At 41.1% G+C, this 18,281-nt stretch overlaps 1 protein-coding gene across 1 annotated transcript in view; it reads right to left on the bottom strand.

Moving 5' to 3' along the window:
• FAM13A (family with sequence similarity 13, member A) overlaps positions 1–18,281 on the bottom strand; it is a 122,365-nt gene that overhangs the window by 66,378 nt on the left and 37,706 nt on the right. The window contains 1 exon segment of the mRNA XM_009995869.1: positions 7,681–7,850. Within this exon segment, the coding sequence (XP_009994171.1) occupies positions 7,681–7,850 (170 nt within the window).

Here is an 18,281-nt window from a genome sequence, read left to right as displayed (position 1 = left end):
TGAAGGGAAAGAGAAGTTTAGCATAAGCCTATGTTCCATTATCAAAAACATTCAGAATGACAAGAGAAAGATCTGTGAATTTGCAGCTTCCCAACCCAGCTTCAGAGTCCTGGGAAAAAGCCAAGTTTTTCTACCCAAGGGGCATAAATCCAGGAAAAACTAATGAGAGTTTAGAGCAAAGCGTATTTTCTGTGGTCTCAGTAGCCCTGTCAGAATGGCAGTTTATTTTTTTTCCAATTTGACACTTTCTGGAGTTTCAGAGTAGTTTTTTTTGAAGAAAACATCTATAAAGTTTATAAAACATGGCGTGCTGTTAGCAGTGCTCCCAACAGAGTAATCATTTCATGGTGGTTAGGTGGTTCCTAACCATAATGAAGAACAATAAAAATATTATTTAGTTAGATATTTATCCCTCCCTACATGACTCAAACTTTCTGAATGCAGACAGCTTGGAGACTGTGAAAGGGCCTGAGGAATCGGTGGTGGAATCTCTTGTTTCTGGGAATCCTGTCAAAGCCTTAATGACTGGAAGTCAGTACCATCCAAGCGGCCTGTAGTAATTTCTTTGCAGTCAACTACTGGGCTCTCTTTGCAATCACCCCTAGTGCAAATACACTTCCTGTAGTGGGTGCTGAATGAAAAGGAAAGCTTTGGTACAGAAATGGAACTATCTTCATACTTCACAACTGCAGCCCTCTCAAGCCAGGAGGAAGGCACTGAGCCAATGTGAGAAAGTGCAATTTGTAAATAAGCCGTCAGCTTGGGATCACACTCCTCACAACAGATAAAACAAGAGGAAATCTCTTGTGGCCACTGACCATGAAAGACAAGGGGTTTACACCACTGAAACAGTTCAGACAAACAGACACAAGAAAGTGACACAAGCAGTGAGTGACAACTCTGCCCTGCCACCCACAGCCTTTTCTGAATAGACAGCCAGCTGACCGCTTTGATTAAAATATACACGTGTGTCATGGGAAGTCACAGCTGAACTCCATCAGCCTACACTGCAACGTGCTGAACACAACGTCCAAGCGCACAGTTCATGCAGCTGAACTGGGAAGTTGCAGCAGCAGACAAGCCTGGCTGAGAACTTGGTGACCTCTGCCCACCGATCTTCCTGCGGCCTGCCTGCAGGACACAGACCCAGGTCCCCTCTGGGATGCTGCACAGGAAGGAGTACCTCACAGCTTCAGGTGATAGAAAACTGATTGCTCTGCAAAGCTACCGGAAACAAGGCACGAGACGCTGAACCTCCTCTGTTGAACAATGCACCAGGCACTTCAGAAGACAGGCTACGGAAGCTACAGGAGAGGAAACTACTCACTTACTGCAGTAAAAAAAAAATCCAAGTCACAATGCAGAAGCTCTGCCTCTTTCCTAGCTGCTAGTAAGACAGGTTAGGCATGGGTATCTTGGGTTTTATAAATGCAAATATTAAAAGCACATATTAAAAGCACATATTAAAAGCCATGGCTGGCTTAAATTTTTTATTATCCACTGTGTGTTCTTCCATAAGGGGTCACCGATCCTTTTGTTTGAAAATTACCTCAAGATTGTCACAGATGTTTGCACATTATTTCCTACAGAAAAACTATTATCTGACCCAGTTGGTATTAGAAAGCCACCAGCCTCATGAGATGAAGGGACTTTCTCCTCACAGCAGAAGCAGGTACAAAAAAAAGGAACAAGATTATAAGATAAAGAATCCTTCTAGCTGAGAGGGCCATGCCTGTGATACAGGAAGGGAGTTGGGTTTTTTTCAGCTTTGTTACTCAATTGCTGTGAACTTACTGTAGTCACTTTCTGGTTTCTAAGGCAGCTGGATGCTGTCCCAGGAAATAGGAAAAGCCAAATACTTGGCTCATGGTCTGAAATAAGAACTTTCGTTTCAGTATGCTGCTTTCTACATCTAACAGTTGTCAGATCCTTGTTACATTTATGATTCTTGCTGCTTCCAAGATGAACCTCCACTTCTGTGGCACAGGTCACAGAATCAGATTCTAAATATTCTCCATCCCACAACCCATAATTTGTCACCAGATAAATCTTGTGTAAAGACGCAAAGATAAGATGTCTAGAGGTGAACAGGGTGGATAGAATACTGTAATGGGCAAAGCCTAATCTAAATGAGTAACCTGTGTGGGGTGGAAGAGAAAGGGCAAATGCTTGGAAAAGTAAACTGAAATCCACCCAGGTGACTTGCATGGAAAAAAATCTACATAATTACATGTTTCTGTTATTGTCATTACGTCTTGGCTATAGGCAGGGGAGAAGAACCCAGGGAGAGCTGAGACCACACCCTGACTCACCATTCACAGTTACCTACCTTGGAGAGAGACATAAATCACATGTCTTTGTGGCTGTGTTTTTAGAAAACTGAATGCTTTTCTTAACAACTCATTATGTAAGGCAGTTCCTAGTGCCAGCATCTCACAATGCAAGAAAGAAGGGAATTGATTGCATAGGAGGGTGGAGACAAATGTACTCTCAAAGTTAAATGAGTCAGCTTGGAAAAACTAACTCAACACAACCTAGAGAGAAAGTGACAAACAGCAACAATACCTTACATAAAAGGTCCTCTCTGAGGGCTCAGAGAAGGGCCCAACAGAGGCTGCTGCTGAATGATGCGTAAGGCAACCACCTCCCCACCAACATCATTCCAGACCTTTGCTCCTTTTCTGAGCAGTTTTCTCGAAGAATCCATGACTGTCAGAGGGCAGCCCTGCCTCCTGCCTGGCTGAAATCCCTTATGTAAACCTGGCAGCAAGGTTCCTAAGTGATAAGGCAAATTATTACTTTGGATAGGGACTGAATGTACTGCCATGACAGACTTCAAAAACAAAAAAAACCCCAAACCTAAACAAAAATAGTCAGCTAAGCAAACAACACCAGCCCCCCTGCTTGATTTGTTCTGGCAACAACAGGCACCCAAGTTCTTATCACATGCCAGAGAATAATGGTAAGTTTTGTCTTGCTTTGGTTTTAAACTGCAGCTGCTAAAAGGAAAATAGGGTAAGAGTTTATAGTAAGCATAATCTCCTCAGCGTACAAATAAATGTGTTTTCATACCTCCACAATTAACAGCAAGAACACGCAGTATCATTAAGAAGAGGGTGCAGCATGATACATTAACCCACCCCTTGTTTTAGGGAGGCTACCACAGCATGTGATCCCTTTATTTGCAGGACATAGGCCAGATACAAGAACCTTTGTGAACAGAAGGTTGATATAAACAAACCTTCTCCTTGAGAACATGCACATGTTAGAAAGCCAGCACGGGGTATGCGTGCTGGCAAATCTCATTGCAGCTGTGGCTGCAGCCACAAACAGGCATTTCTGATCTTTAGCACACAAAAAGATGGCTAGAAAGTACTGGAGAAGGCAGCTTGCTTACTGACTGACGTGATTGTTCAAAGCTTTGGGTCTTGGGAACTGCACAATGTTTTTCACAAAGTCTGGCTGCCATACACGCACCTATTCCCCACCACCTGACCAAGTACCAGCAAGGAAGAGTGCCCAGTTGCACTCCTTTGATCTGGATTTCCACCTAGGGAACACACACAGAGCCTAACAGCACTGCAGCCAACAGGGTGCTATTCTACAGAAGGAGCCTCCTTCAAAACAGTACCAGCATGTGCTCGAATACCCATTTACAACAGCAAAGCCTATTTTGGTGCCCTTTCCTGGACAAAAGAACCAGGACGGTGATAACAAAAGTCTGCAAGCAGCACACACCTCTGAGCCAGCCAAATGTCAGGAAAGACATTTCTATTTGCCATCAACAATCCCTTGTCTCACATTTTGGCTGCAGGAAGTATTTTCCTTCCTGCCTGAAGGCTATCCCTTTTCTCAGCACCTATATATGAAGTTCAGAATGAAAGGCTAAGAGCATTGGTTGCAAGAGGCCCTCCAACTTTTGTATCAACTTAAATCCTAATATATCCTTCCCCTGAAGTAAAGGGAAGTAAATCCACATGAATCTGCTATTCGCAGCGTTTAAATTTTAGCACATATAGGCACACCCAAAATCACTCCAGTTGCTTCTGCAGTTATATATGTCCCTTCTGAACCAGAGCTTTGAGCAGACTTTTTCATTCTACAGAGCAGAAAGAAAGACAGACCCAAAAAAGAACTCTGAGCCTCACAGAGCTGCAAGCCCACCTTAGCATCCTCTTACTGAGGGTCTGGTAAAGCCCAGGGAGCCCCATTCCCTCCTGCCTATATCTTAGCCCCAAGGTTGCTGCCTCCCCTTGCTCCTGAGGTCTGCAGGGTGAATGTTGTGGCTGTCAACCAGGTAAAGATAAAAGTATGTGTGTGGTTCCCAGGATCTGGAAGTTTGTCTTCCTTGCTCTAAAGCTTTGCACAGGCTCTCTTCCAAAAATGAGATAAAGCCCATGTAACTGGCTGCACACTGTCTGCAGGCCTTCATCCTTCTTTCAGAGGACCAGTCTATTCTCTCCTGTCCCTTCCTTCCTTTCTTTCTCCACTGTGTTGGGATTTACTCAAAGGCTGCATTATAGGCATGCTTTTATGATACTGCATAATTAGCTTTTTGCCCTTGGCACACAGCTATAACAATGAGGCAATTTTCAAGAGAACACATACATTATGTGCTGGTGGGGATTGTGGGTACACGTAGCTAATCCACCTATTTGGGTCAGGAAAAAGAACGTATCAACTTTACAAATACCATTTTCTTAAGCTAACAGTTGTGAACAGAAGGTGATATGGATTTCATGTTTTGCAATATGTTTTGACTTCAACTAGTATTTGGCATATTTCAAATGACAGCAGCACCTTCAAAAATTCCTGTGACAAGGAATATCATACCTATAAGAAGGCACCATGTGTCTTTCCATATTAAAAAAGCTGGTAAGCTGTTCTAGAAGACAGAGTCACAACTGTAGCTGCTACTTAATACAGTAGCATTCATTTTAAGTTCAACTATATGAAGACACATAATGAGAGGTATTTTAAATAGTATAAAAAATTACTAATCAACCGAGAGACTCTCATTTTCTCCCTGAAGACCTCTGCTCTGGCATCAAATCAAACTAAAAATGTATTAAAGGTTACAGTCCTTGCTGGGGTGGGGGGGCTTACAGCCTTAGTGTGTGTGGTTATTTCTTCGCTATTACGCTTGAGAGCCTGCTAAAGGTGGAGTTCTGCATCTACCACTCTGTGTAGCCCTTCACCCTCTTCTAATCCACCATATCAGCAAATTATCATTGCCAAGAACAACCTTTATTCTTTTCTAACAAAGATCATACAATAGCTGAGCAGATACAGTCATTTCACTAAAATGCATCTGATAATTAAGTACAATTAATTATAACATTTACTTAAGAACTGTTACTACCTTGTGATATAAAACCCCCCCAATGAGAATAGCAGTGTGTTTGCAAAACACCTTTGTGTCTAGGTCAGATGCCAGAGTCATGCTGAAAAAGGTAAAAACTAATGTAGCCTTGCACTAAGATTGTACCAGGTAATACCTCACTGTGAGCTTAGATTACACAGGATTGACACAAGGCTGCCAAAACTATGGTTAAAAGCTCTCTTGATATCTCAGAGAACTCCGCTAATGCCAGGGAATTGGGAATTCTGACTGTTGCACAGACAGCTGTCCCCCAAGTATGTTAGGTCTGCTAGTGACCTCTCCTTTCTTCCTCTTGGGGGTGGTCCACAGCCTCCTCTCTATCCCATCCTGCCCGACAACCTGCCATGCTGGAGTTGGGCAGAAAATAGCAAACACTACCCACTCCTCCTTCTGCAGCAGCAGATCACTGACAGAAAAGTACTAGGAGCTAACAGCAGTGCAGATACTCAACCCAATTAGAAAAATATGTACAGAAGTGTGATACAGAACAGAAAACCAAGGCATTCTTGAACAAAATGGGATTACAAGAGAATTAATTTCTACAGCTTATTAATTTCCCAGATAAAATTAGAGATGCAAACAACTTTCATGTCAAGACTTGAGCATGGAGATTAGGCTTCTGTTTAATTACAAACACATCTCATTTGGTGCTTAATGTCCTGCGCCACTATTGGCCCAACTGTCCCATACTTCATACTGTTCTAAGGAATTACACATTGATGGAAAAGTATGAATCTCCAAAGCAAAGAATTGTCTTCTGTTCTTCTAAAAGAATCAGAGTTTTCTGGGGCACCTTCTGACGTATGTCTGTCATACATACCTTCCCAGACACGAGACTCAGCAGTCCTTTGTTTCAACTCTCAAGCACTTGATTTCTCATTATACCTTGCAATGCATAGTAGAGTATGGGCAGGGGCACACTCTCTGCCAAGCTCCAGCATACCCATTCAAGAGGTCATAACTTTTGACACAGCTCCACCTGCTTGGCCCTTTCCAGCTGGTAGAACTCTACGGCCTTCTCAGTTTTGCCAGCTGACCTGCTTTGGTAATCGTTTCTTAACTCATCTCAGTCAAAAGGAGCTGGATTAGTGCAGACATGCAAATTAACCTGATGTCTTCTGGATGCAGGAGTTTTGAGGGCAGGCATGGGGACAGTAAAACACAGCTGACACAGCTACGAGTTAAAGAGCATGTGTGTCTGCAAGGGCTAGAAATCAGATTTGATATCTCAGATTCACCACCATCATTCTGATTAAAAATCTGGTGTTAATGCGTAATTTCCTACCTCATCCTATTGATATTATGAACAAAAATCTGGTGTCAGTGCATAATTTACTAACTTGTAAGCTGAGCACTGTCTAACTGTCTGTCTGTGCTAGTGCTGAGAATATCACCCATCTCCTGCTTACACAGTGAAGTCACTCAGTTACGTGTCTGGCAGCACTGCCTCTGCTTTGTATTCTGCACTGGTATGCAGAGACACTGCAGTGTCCTGTTTCATGACGTGCAAGCAGCACCATTTCCCACATTAGGCCAACCCCATATTTCAGAAGCACTCAGCAATTTCCCACAGTAACCTGAACCCTTCATGTCCTGCACTAGACACAAGAAGAAAGGCAATGACAGACACAATTCAATATCCTGAGGACAACAGAAAGATAGTGGTTTGGTCTGATGTTCAGGGAAGGACCTTAGGAAAAGTCCAATTGCTCACTACCTGTTCACTCATTGATAAAGTGCCAACAAAACTCAAGATACTCTTTCAGAGACATACTCTTATAGATGATCGAGATAGATAGACTTTTACAGATAAACTCAGATACTCTTATAGATACTCTATAACTACTCTCTTATTCTCTGTCTTATCTGAACAACACTAGCACTATCAATGTTCCTGCCAGAAAGATAAAACACCTCAGAACCCCCTTCCTTTTTGGGTTAAGAATGGCAATAAAGTCAGCCATCTGTTAAGACAACCTGGGAAGATCAAATATGCTGATTTTGATTGCTTGCACATGCTCAGTGTAATTCCTGATCTTAGATCCTTCACCAAGCAGACCACCTTCACATTCTTGAAAATTTATATTGGAAAGGCAAACTTCAACACACAGCTGACTTTGTAAAGGACCTGTTGGAATTTGTGACTTCAACAGGGATATACACATTATTTTGCCTTATACCCCAGCATACTGACTTTGTAAGCAACAACGGAATGAAAAGTGTTCAAAATGCTCAGAGCTGGAGATGTAGGTACAGAACAAATGAAGAAACACAAAGACAAAACAAGGAGCACTAACCTGGAGAAAAATGCATCACTGTTAATGAAGATTTCGTCTGCTAAACTCATCTCCTTCCAACAGGAACCACTCTCTGTTAATCGGAGGCTGACCTGAGGTAGGCCATCTGACAGGCCTGGTTGTGGCACTATGCATGTTTGGTTGGATCCTTCCACTGTGGACTTTGTCATCTACAGAAGCAAAGAAAGAGAAAAATGGAAAGTGAAAGGAAGAAATGACAGAGCAGCCTTTTCAGCAACAGAAGCATATTCCATACCGGTGTAAAAACAGCAAAGAATATGACAAGGTGCAAAATAATAATATAAAATACATATAAATCAAACATTCTGCATGATTGAGACTACTTAAAGAAAATCAAAGGTGTGTATTTGAAAGAACAGGGGCAAAAGTGAATTTAAAAAAAGGAAGGTAGAGAAAAACAAAGTTATTTTCTGTATTGCAGATGACAGACTATAAATCTGCTCATTGAATTTGCTTCTTGACACAAACATACGGAAAAAGCAATTATACACCTCTTCTCAACTCCTCTCCCACCCTTTTTCATGGCAATTGATGTCAATATGCACCCTGGAAGGAAATTTCTCAGGCCACAAACATTCTGGATTGGCATCCTTTGCCGAGGCAGGCAGAACATAGACTTCGAAGCTGGGCTCCCTAAATCCAAGACTAAGTTTCCAAACATCACTGAGTCCATCTACAGGAAGGACAGGGGTCTTGCTGAAGCATACAGAACACAAGAAGAGACAGCGCTGTGTCAGATGGGTGTCCAAGTGTCAGACACAGATAAAGAATGTCTAGGGGAGAAGAAGAAAAAACTTGGAGGTCTGCCCCTCATACACTGCCCCAGCTTTTGGCAGTCTGTGGTTTAGGTCTTTTCTTGAATTGGAGGTTGCATCTGGTCCACTATGTGTAACAGCAAACACTGAACCCAGCCTTTGTGATTATGTTCAATTTTCTTTTGTGTTCACTTCTATCTTTTGCCTTTGCAAGATCCTGTAGGCTCACAGTTTTAAAACATCCTTACACATTTATTAAAATTGAAAAAAAAAAAGAGTATTTCTATTTTAGATATGGTGACACTGTTTTTTGAACTTGTTTTTGAATTATAAGAATTTTCAAAATTTGCAAATAATTGTTCCTTCCCCACCTTCCCCCTACCGTTCTTTACTTTATACTACTCTAGCAGTAGTTACTAATCAGACATAAAAACCAGTTTATATAGTCTCTCATTTTAATGAAGTAATTCTGATGTGTTTGATCCTTTTTACTGCTTTTCTCTACACCTTTTCATCTTCCTCTAAGTCCTTTTTGAAATGTAGCCATAACTGCAGGCAGCTATATATGTAGGCAGATAGAGTGGTGGCTTCTTGTAAAATTCCAACTTTTTATTTGCTTTCATGATTGCTTACTGAGCTGACAGCTTTGTGATGTTTCTGCAGTACCAAGATGTTTACTGAAAACAATAGTTAATTTGGAACTCATCAGTATACATATTTAGAAAATGTGTGTTGTTTTGTGGACGTTAGCATTTAGTGACAGAAATTCAACTAATTGTTTTTTCACCCAATACAAAGCAACTTAGGAGTCCTCTGTAAGACCCCATAGTCAGCTTTTAGTTTTCCCTACCTTGAATAATTTTCTATTATCAGCACACTCAGTCTCTTTCTGGGTTATTCTAGAAGCGGTTGAATAGCACAGATTCCAACAAAGATCCTTGAGGGACTTCACAGGAAACCTCTCTCCACCAACCGATAAACCAACCATATATTTTTTTCTTTCTTTTTATGAATCCATAAAAAGTCTTTCCCTCTAACCACAAGACATCTTTGCTTCTTTCAAAACCTTTGATAATCCTATCAAAAACTTTTGAAAATACAAGTGCACCACACTGACTATACTATGCACATGCTCACTGACTCCTCTGTGACATTTTTTTCTCTAAAGCAGTAATGCTGGTGCTCCTAATGACTCTAATTACCCATTTGTTTATTAATTCTGCTGCCTACTATAGCTGCTATATCTGCTGGACAGTAAGTCAGACTTTCTGGATCACTCCTGAACACTTTTCATACTTGACTTACACCAAGATTTTTTTTTAAATTCTTGGATTTATGTCTGTGTTGTAAGGCTTTGTTTCACTCAGTTACTTTCTAACCCTTTGTGTGTTTTGAAAAGTTTCACAGGATAGAAAGCTGCTTTTTACTGAGCTCTGAAGGGAGTAAACTGAAAAATAATACATGTATCAAAGGCAACAGGAAACCAGAGATATGTTGAGACAGCTTCCCGCTTTCAGCTTCTGGACCACACACTCTCAACAAGATCCTGCCTTTACTGATGTCAATGGGCATTTTGCCCAGAGTCAAGATCTCATCTTCAGACTACCCCTGGCTTCCAGCAATACTCTGTTAGCCCATCACTTGCAGCAGTCACTGACTGCTGACACAATGGGAACTGGGCACACCTCGTATGAACACCAGGCCATGGCTCTCAGCTGCTACAAAACAGTAGCAGTTCTGAGATTTAAAAGGGGAAGACCATGTCTGCGGGGAGGAGGAGAGGCAGGGAGCTGCACATCGGCTGCATTACAGGAGGAAATCACAATGGAAGGCAGAAGTGCCTGAGATCTTGATGCATCAACTCACTGAATTCTGCTGGAATGGCTGTTAAGCCCTTCTCTGAAAACTTGCAGTCACTCACTTAGCTTCTCTGCAGCTGGGAATGACTGTTACCAGTTGTGGCTGCACAGGGACATCTCTCATCATGGCCTCCTGGTGCTACTTAACCATCACCTGCTACAGCAGATGCTATGCCCACCAGAAAAGCTGTCCACTAGACTAACAAGAAATGGTGACTATACGTATGCACAAACCTCTAAACTAAAACAGTTGCTACACTGTCCTATTAGTGCTTTACAGAAGCACATGTGGGTGTAAGCAAAACAGGCAACTTCTATGATGTACCACATATGCCAGCAGTAATCAAAGCCTGGAAAATAGCCGGAAGACAGTCTTCCAAGCAGGAAGACGGTCTTTCCACCCCTACCATACTGTGGGCATCCTGATTTTAAGGACACAATTAACAAAGTTAAATTATTTTGCTACCAGGTACTGCATTTGTAGAATCTGCTTTAACCAACAAGAAGCTTGCTGTCAAACAGCATGTATAAGATTCCCTCTGAGCAAGTTGTTAATGAGCTTTACAGTAGTTTATAGAAGCTCCTTATACTGGAGAATTCCATAAAAAACCTATTTATTATTCTGGTGCTTTAAAAGGAGGAAAAAAAAAGGTTTTGGTGCAGTCTTCAATTCTTCTTATTTTCTGGCAGTAAAAGATCACTCTGAATGCAGGTACTTCCAAAAGGCATACCAAAGGCAAGCTCTGCAGGAAGTTTCTGTTTGAAAGATCAGGTTCAAATTTAGGATTACCACTGCATTTTTAGGGTACTTCAAAATCATTAAGAAGTGAAAGGAACCAGTGTTCTTCATCCTCTGTTCCAGATGATCTGCAAGCTGGTATTTAATAGCTTTGTAAAAAATTATCAAAGCATTGCAGTTATTTCTTTAGCAATATAGCCTACAAGTAATGACAATTTATATCTGAATTAAAATAACATTAACTTTCTTTCTGTGCAAAACTACTTTCAGTTTCATCAGTATAAAAATACATGTAGCAAAAAGTATTCCTTGAACTCATATGTATTGAAAGCTAAATAACCTTCTTCATTGAAGTAATATGTCTTTAATCCTTATTAACAATAGGAAGGAATGATGTTCACTATCTCATTCTACAGTTTTTACTGACCTTGCAAAAAAGCTACCTGCACAACTATTGTAACAGCAGCACTTCACTGGGGTGCCACTGAGATGAAGATGTACCTGTAGGTAGACAAAGTCTTCTGTAATTTGAATTCCTCACAAAGCAGATTAAATGATTACAGACAGAGGCAGCTTACATGCTTTTTGGGTGGTGGAGCTCTCAGGATAATTTTTTTTATCAGATTTGTTTGCTCATGCACATGCATATGTTTCATGCAATGAAGTTTGGGAGAAAAATACCTTACAAAGTGAGGATAATACCCTGCAAAACAGCAATGCTATAGATTGTTCATTATCAAGATGATACTGGAAAGACAAGCGTATTTAGTTGTTAAATGATAGAAAGGGGAAGAAAAATAAAAAGACAAACACTTTATGAAGGATATTTTCCAATCTTCCCCAACACATCCCTTTTTGTGATCACCCTAACATGCAACCTTACCCTCTGGAGGACACAGAGGAGAGTCAGTGAAACCCCCAAGGTGGCTAGTATAAAGGCACACAAGAAATCTGCAAGAAGTTCAAGCAGTAGTTTAAAAGGAAACAAAAAAGCCCTTGTGGAAACTTGTTGCATGTTGTAACACATTTCTACATGCTGTATCTTGTTACACTCTTTATGAAGTATTGGAGGAGGTTTGTAGTTACCTGTGCAGCACAACTTCATTTGCATTTTGCCACCAAAGCAAGCAAACCACCAAAGGACAACTAAAGGTTCAAGTGACGTTTACAAAGGTCATGAATGGAAGTATCCCCCCAATTTACCAGGTAAGGACTACACTTAACTACAAGGCAGTTGTTTTCACCTCATAATGTTATTAAAAATATTCACATTTAACAACAATAATCAAGAAAATGTTGGCCTGACTTCATTGCTTATCTGTGTGATCACTGTTACAAAGTCTAGTTGGAGGCAAGCAACTAGCCTTAATGATCTGGATGATGATGCACAGTGTATCATTGGCAAGTTTGCATATGACACAAAATTGGGAGGAGTGACTAATACGCCAGAGGGTCACTAAGATGATTAAGGGACTGGAGCATCTGCCATATGAGGAAAGCTAGGGGATCTGATCAGTGTTTATAAATATCTAAAGGGCAGGTGTCAGGAGGGTGGGGTCAGGCTCTTTTCAGTGGTGTCCAGAGACAGAACAAGGGGTAATGGTCACAAACTGGTACACAGGAGATTTAACCTGAATATGAGAAAATACTTATTTACTCTGAGGGTAATATAACACTGGAACAGGCCTCTCAGGAAGACTGTGGAGTCTCCATCCCTGGAGACACTCAAAACCTGCCTGGACATGTTCCTGTTTAATCTGCTCTAGGGGATCCTGCACTAGTGGGGGGGGGGTTGGACTAGATGATATCCAGAGGTCCCGTCCAACCCATACCATTCTGTGAACCTGTTTGAATCTGTGAATCAGAGAGACCTCAACAGGTTGCAGAAGTGGGCTGACAAGAACCTCATGCAGTTCAAAAAGAGAAATGCAAACTCTTGCACCCAGGGAGAAACATGCTGAGAGTCACCTAGCTGGAAATCATCTTGCAGACAAGGAGCTGGCAGTCCTGGTGGACAACAAGAGGACCATGAGCCAGCAATCTTTCCTTGCCGCAAAGAAGGCCAAAGGTGTCCTGTGCTGCCTTAGGAGGAGTGATGCTAGCAGGTCAAGGGAAGTGACCCTTCCCCTCTTGTTAGCACTGATGAGACTACACCTGGCATGCTCAAGCTAGTTCTGGGCTATCTGGTGTTACACAAGAGAGACATGGTCATACTGGAGAGAGTAGAACAAAGCACTGTGAAGGCGATGAAGGGACTGGTGCATCTCTCCTCTCAAGAAAGGCTGAAAGAGCTGAGAATGTTCAGCCTGAAGAGAAGAAGGCTTGGAAGTGATCTTATCACAGTGTTCAGATATCTGAAGTGAGGGTGTAAAGAAGATGGAGCCAGGCTCTTTTCAGTGGTGCCCAGCGACAGGGCAAGAGACAATGGGCACAAACTGAAATAGAGAAGGGTCCCTATGAACATCAGGAAACACTTCTTCACTGTGAGGGTGATTAAGCATTGGCACAGGCTGCCCAGGGAAGTTTTGGAGTCTCCACCTGTGGAGTTATTCAAAAGATGTCTGAATGTGGTCCCATGCAACTGGCTCTAGGTGATCCTGCTTGAGCAGGGAGGTTGGACAGGACTATCCTCAAAGGTTCCTTCAACATCAACCACTCTGCGGTTTTGTAATTTCTCCTTTGACATTCTCATCTACCAAACAAATTAACTGAACATATAAACTGCTGTATATTGAGATGTCTAATGTGATGTGGCATGTGTCAGAGGAGCATTTTGTCCCAGGTGAAATCTAACCAATACGGTCTGCCAAAGAGAACTCTATAAACCATTGTAAATATATGAAAAGCTTCACTTTGGAAGATTACACCAATAAATCCAAGGACAACCCCAAAGAGTATGGACATTTTGGTTGAAGAGCAAATAATGTTATGTGTCTTCTTAAAGTTTTTTATCTGGTGAAGCTTAACCTCAAACTGTGCTTGATAAAGATAAGATTGATCCTGAACGGAGTATGTTGTGGGCAGTTACATTATAGTTACAGGCTGTGGCAGCTGAAAACATAAGCTATGCCAAAGCCTGCTACTCTGCAATTCAAAATACATCTTCATTCTCAGCTAAACACAACTAAAATAATATCAGATACTGACCGTCAAAGGCACCATCTGAATAAAGAATAATCAAAACAGCAAGAGCAGACGACTGCCAAGGAAATATTATACCACACATCCTGCATTTGACTTTCAAGTTTTGCTGTCTCAGGAAGTTTAGACGCAAGGAACTGTGTTTGCAGTTTTAATAGAGACTAGTCAGTTTTATGACCACTATAAACATACATCATGATGAGTATGAATGAAAGTGCAAGAAAACCTTTCCCCTAGAGGCAGAAGCTGACCAGTCAAGGTGGCATCATCCCACATGTACCACAGGCAAGATTCTTCATAACCGACTGGGTGCATCATAGAGATGCTACATCTCACTGTGAAGTGTCAGAAGTTCCTGGGTTCAAAGATCAAACATAAATATGCTATATATTCTAAAGATCTGATAAGTTATGGTGACTAAAATCTTTCTCTGTTTTTGAAGAACCGAGACTAGTCCACACCAAGATGAGTCTGGAGACCTCTGCATAAGCATTGACATGGAGTAAAAATACAGACCCTTAACGCAGGTGATCTTGCTTATCTAAGCACACATCTTCTCAAAGAGGAAAAACTTCCAGTATCCTAAGCTACATATGAAAAGATAAATAATTAGGGCAATTCATGCTCATTTGCATAAGTAATTATGAAGTCTAAATGCAGAACTTTTGGAAGAACCTAGCTGTGAGTTTATATTTAAATGTCATAACTGGAAGGATGATGAGATGTTTCTGTTAGGTTATAATAAAAAACTAGGAGGCATTTAAAATATAAGCAGCACAAACTTTTATCTAATACTGCATGAACATAGCATTCTTCCAGACAAGAGAGAAACCTCACTCAAAAACTTCCATAATAAACAGATGGTACTCTTTAAGAGTTGTCCACTAAAACAAAGAGGGCCATGTGACCTTCTGAAGGACTTCATGTTTTGTCAGCCAAAGGCTCTTTCATCTTTCACTTTGTAAGCTGAATATATTTGTACAATATATAACACACAATTTGTACAATATCTAAGGCACATTTATTTGCAAACACCCAGGTATGGCTGAGCAATGCTGGGAATTTTAACATGTTGATTTCTTTCTCACTCTAGTCTCGATTTGGCTAGCTATCAGCACAAACCTCACACGCCAAGCTATCCACTCATCAGTATTATCTCTGCTTCATGGATGACAGAGAATGGGAGACTACTAGCCAGATGTACCTCTTGTCTGAGTCACAAAATGCCAGGTTGGAATGGATGTCAAAGATCATCTGGTCCAACCTTTCTATATAATAATGTAACACCCTGTCAAGCTGAGTCTTAAAACTGTTCAATGTAGGGGAATTCACCACTTCCCCTGGGAGATTATTCCAATGTCTAACTGTTCTTACAATTAGCTCAAGGGAACAAGCCACCTGCTGAAGTTACACAGGCTTGGTATTTGGACACTGATACTTCTGGAAATAAATACATTACATTCACTCCATTTGAAACACCTGTTATTTCAATGGGATTTCTAAACACACATCCAAAAAGCTGTAAGGTCTCCACCAAGGTTACTTAACTGCAACGACAACGACAGTGAATTCTGTCAGACCTTGCTTGGAGATGCAGTTTTGGTGGAGGTGGAGGGTAAAGGTAAATTGCCTGTGCTGCCTTAGGAGGAGTGATGCTAGCAGGTCAAGGGAAGTGACCCTTCCCCTCTTGTTAGCACTGATGAGACTACACCTGGCATGCTCAAGCTAGTTCTGGGCTATCTGGTGTTACACAAGAGAGACATGGTCATACTGGAGAGAGTAGAACAAAGCACTGTGAAGGCGATGAAGGGACTGGTGCATCTCTCCTCTCAAGAAAGGCTGAAAGAGCTGAGAATGTTCAGCCTGAAGAGAAGAAGGCTTGGAAGTGATCTTATCACAGTGTTCAGATATCTGAAGTGAGGGTGTAAAGAAGATGGAGCCAGGCTCTTTTCAGTGGTGCCCAGCGACAGGGCAAGAGACAATGGGCACAAACTGAAATAGAGAAGGGTCCCTATGAACATCAGGAAACACTTCTTCACTGTGAGGGTGATTGAGCATTGGCACAGGCTGCCCAGGGAAGTTTTGGAGTCTCCACCTGTGGAGTTATTCAAAAGATGTCTGAATGTGGTCCCATGCAACTGGCTCTAGGTGATCCTGCTTGAGCAGGGAGGTTGGACAGGACTATCCTCAAAGGTTCCTTCAACATCAACCACTCTGCGGTTTTGTAATTTCTCCTTTGACATTCTCATCTACCAAACAAATTAACTGAACATATAAACTGCTGTATATTGAGATGTCTAATGTGATGTGGCATGTGTCAGAGGAGCATTTTGTCCCAGGTGAAATCTAACCAATACGGTCTGCCAAAGAGAACTCTATAAACCATTGTAAATATATGAAAAGCTTCACTTTGGAAGATTACACCAATAAATCCAAGGACAACCCCAAAGAGTATGGACATTTTGGTTGAAGAGCAAATAATGTTATGTGTCTTCTTAAAGTTTTTTATCTGGTGAAGCTTAACCTCAAACTGTGCTTGATAAAGATAAGATTGATCCTGAACGGAGTATGTTGTGGGCAGTTACATTATAGTTACAGGCTGTGGCAGCTGAAAACATAAGCTATGCCAAAGCCTGCTACTCTGTAATTCAAAATACATCTTCATTCTCAGCTAAACACAACTAAAATAATATCAGATACTGACCGTCAAAGGCACCATCTGAATAAAGAATAATCAAAACAGCAAGAGCAGACGACTGCCAAGGAAATATTATACCACACATCCTGCATTTGACTTTCAAGTTTTGCTGTCTCAGGAAGTTTAGACGCAAGGAACTGTGTTTGCAGTTTTAATAGAGACTAGTCAGTTTTATGACCACTATAAACATACATCATGATGAGTATGAATGAAAGTGCAAGAAAACCTTTCCCCTAGAGGCAGAAGCTGACCAGTCAAGGTGGCATCATCCCACATGTACCACAGGCAAGATTCTTCATAACCGACTGGGTGCATCATAGAGATGCTACATCTCACTGTGAAGTGTCAGAAGTTCCTGGGTTCAAAGATCAAACATAAATATGCTATATATTCTAAAGATCTGATAAGTTATGGTGACTAAAATCTTTCTCTGTTTTTGAAGAACCGAGACTAGTCCACACCAAGATGAGTCTGGAGACCTCTGCATAAGCATTGACATGGAGTAAAAATACAGACCCTTAACGCAGGTGATCTTGCTTATCTAAGCACACATCTTCTCAAAGAGGAAAAACTTCCAGTATCCTAAGCTACATATGAAAAGATAAATAATTAGGGCAATTCATGCTCATTTGCATAAGTAATTATGAAGTCTAAATGCAGAACTTTTGGAAGAACCTAGCTGTGAGTTTATATTTAAATGTCATAACTGGAAGGATGATGAGATGTTTCTGTTAGGTTATAATAAAAAACTAGGAGGCATTTAAAATATAAGCAGCACAAACTTTTATCTAATACTGCATGAACATAGCATTCTTCCAGACAAGAGAGAAACCTCACTCAAAAACTTCCATAATAAACAGATGGTACTCTTTAAGAGTTGTCCACTAAAACAAAGAGGGCCATGTGACCTTCTGAAGGACTTCATGTTTTGTCAGCCAAAGGCTCTTTCATCTTTCACTTTGTAAGCTGAATATATTTGTACAATATATAACACACAATTTGTACAATATCTAAGGCACATTTATTTGCAAACACCCAGGTATGGCTGAGCAATGCTGGGAATTTTAACATGTTGATTTCTTTCTCACTCTAGTCTCGATTTGGCTAGCTATCAGCACAAACCTCACACGCCAAGCTATCCACTCATCAGTATTATCTCTGCTTCATGGATGACAGAGAATGGGAGACTACTAGCCAGAGGTACCTCTTGTCTGAGTCACAAAATGCCAGGTTGGAATGGATGTCAAAGATCATCTGGTCCAACCTTTCTATATAATAATGTAACACCCTGTCAAGCTGAGTCTTAAAACTGTTCAATGTAGGGGAATTCACCACTTCCCCTGGGAGATTATTCCAATGTCTAACTGTTCTTACAATTAGCTCAAGGG

This window comes from Chaetura pelagica, unplaced genomic scaffold (assembly GCF_000747805.2).
Source record: "Chaetura pelagica isolate M959 unplaced genomic scaffold, ChaPel_1.0 scaffold142, whole genome shotgun sequence".
Taxonomy (NCBI): domain Eukaryota; kingdom Metazoa; phylum Chordata; class Aves; order Apodiformes; family Apodidae; genus Chaetura; species Chaetura pelagica.
Note: the sequence above shows the minus strand (reverse complement) of the source record. Positions and strands in the feature narration are given on the sequence as shown.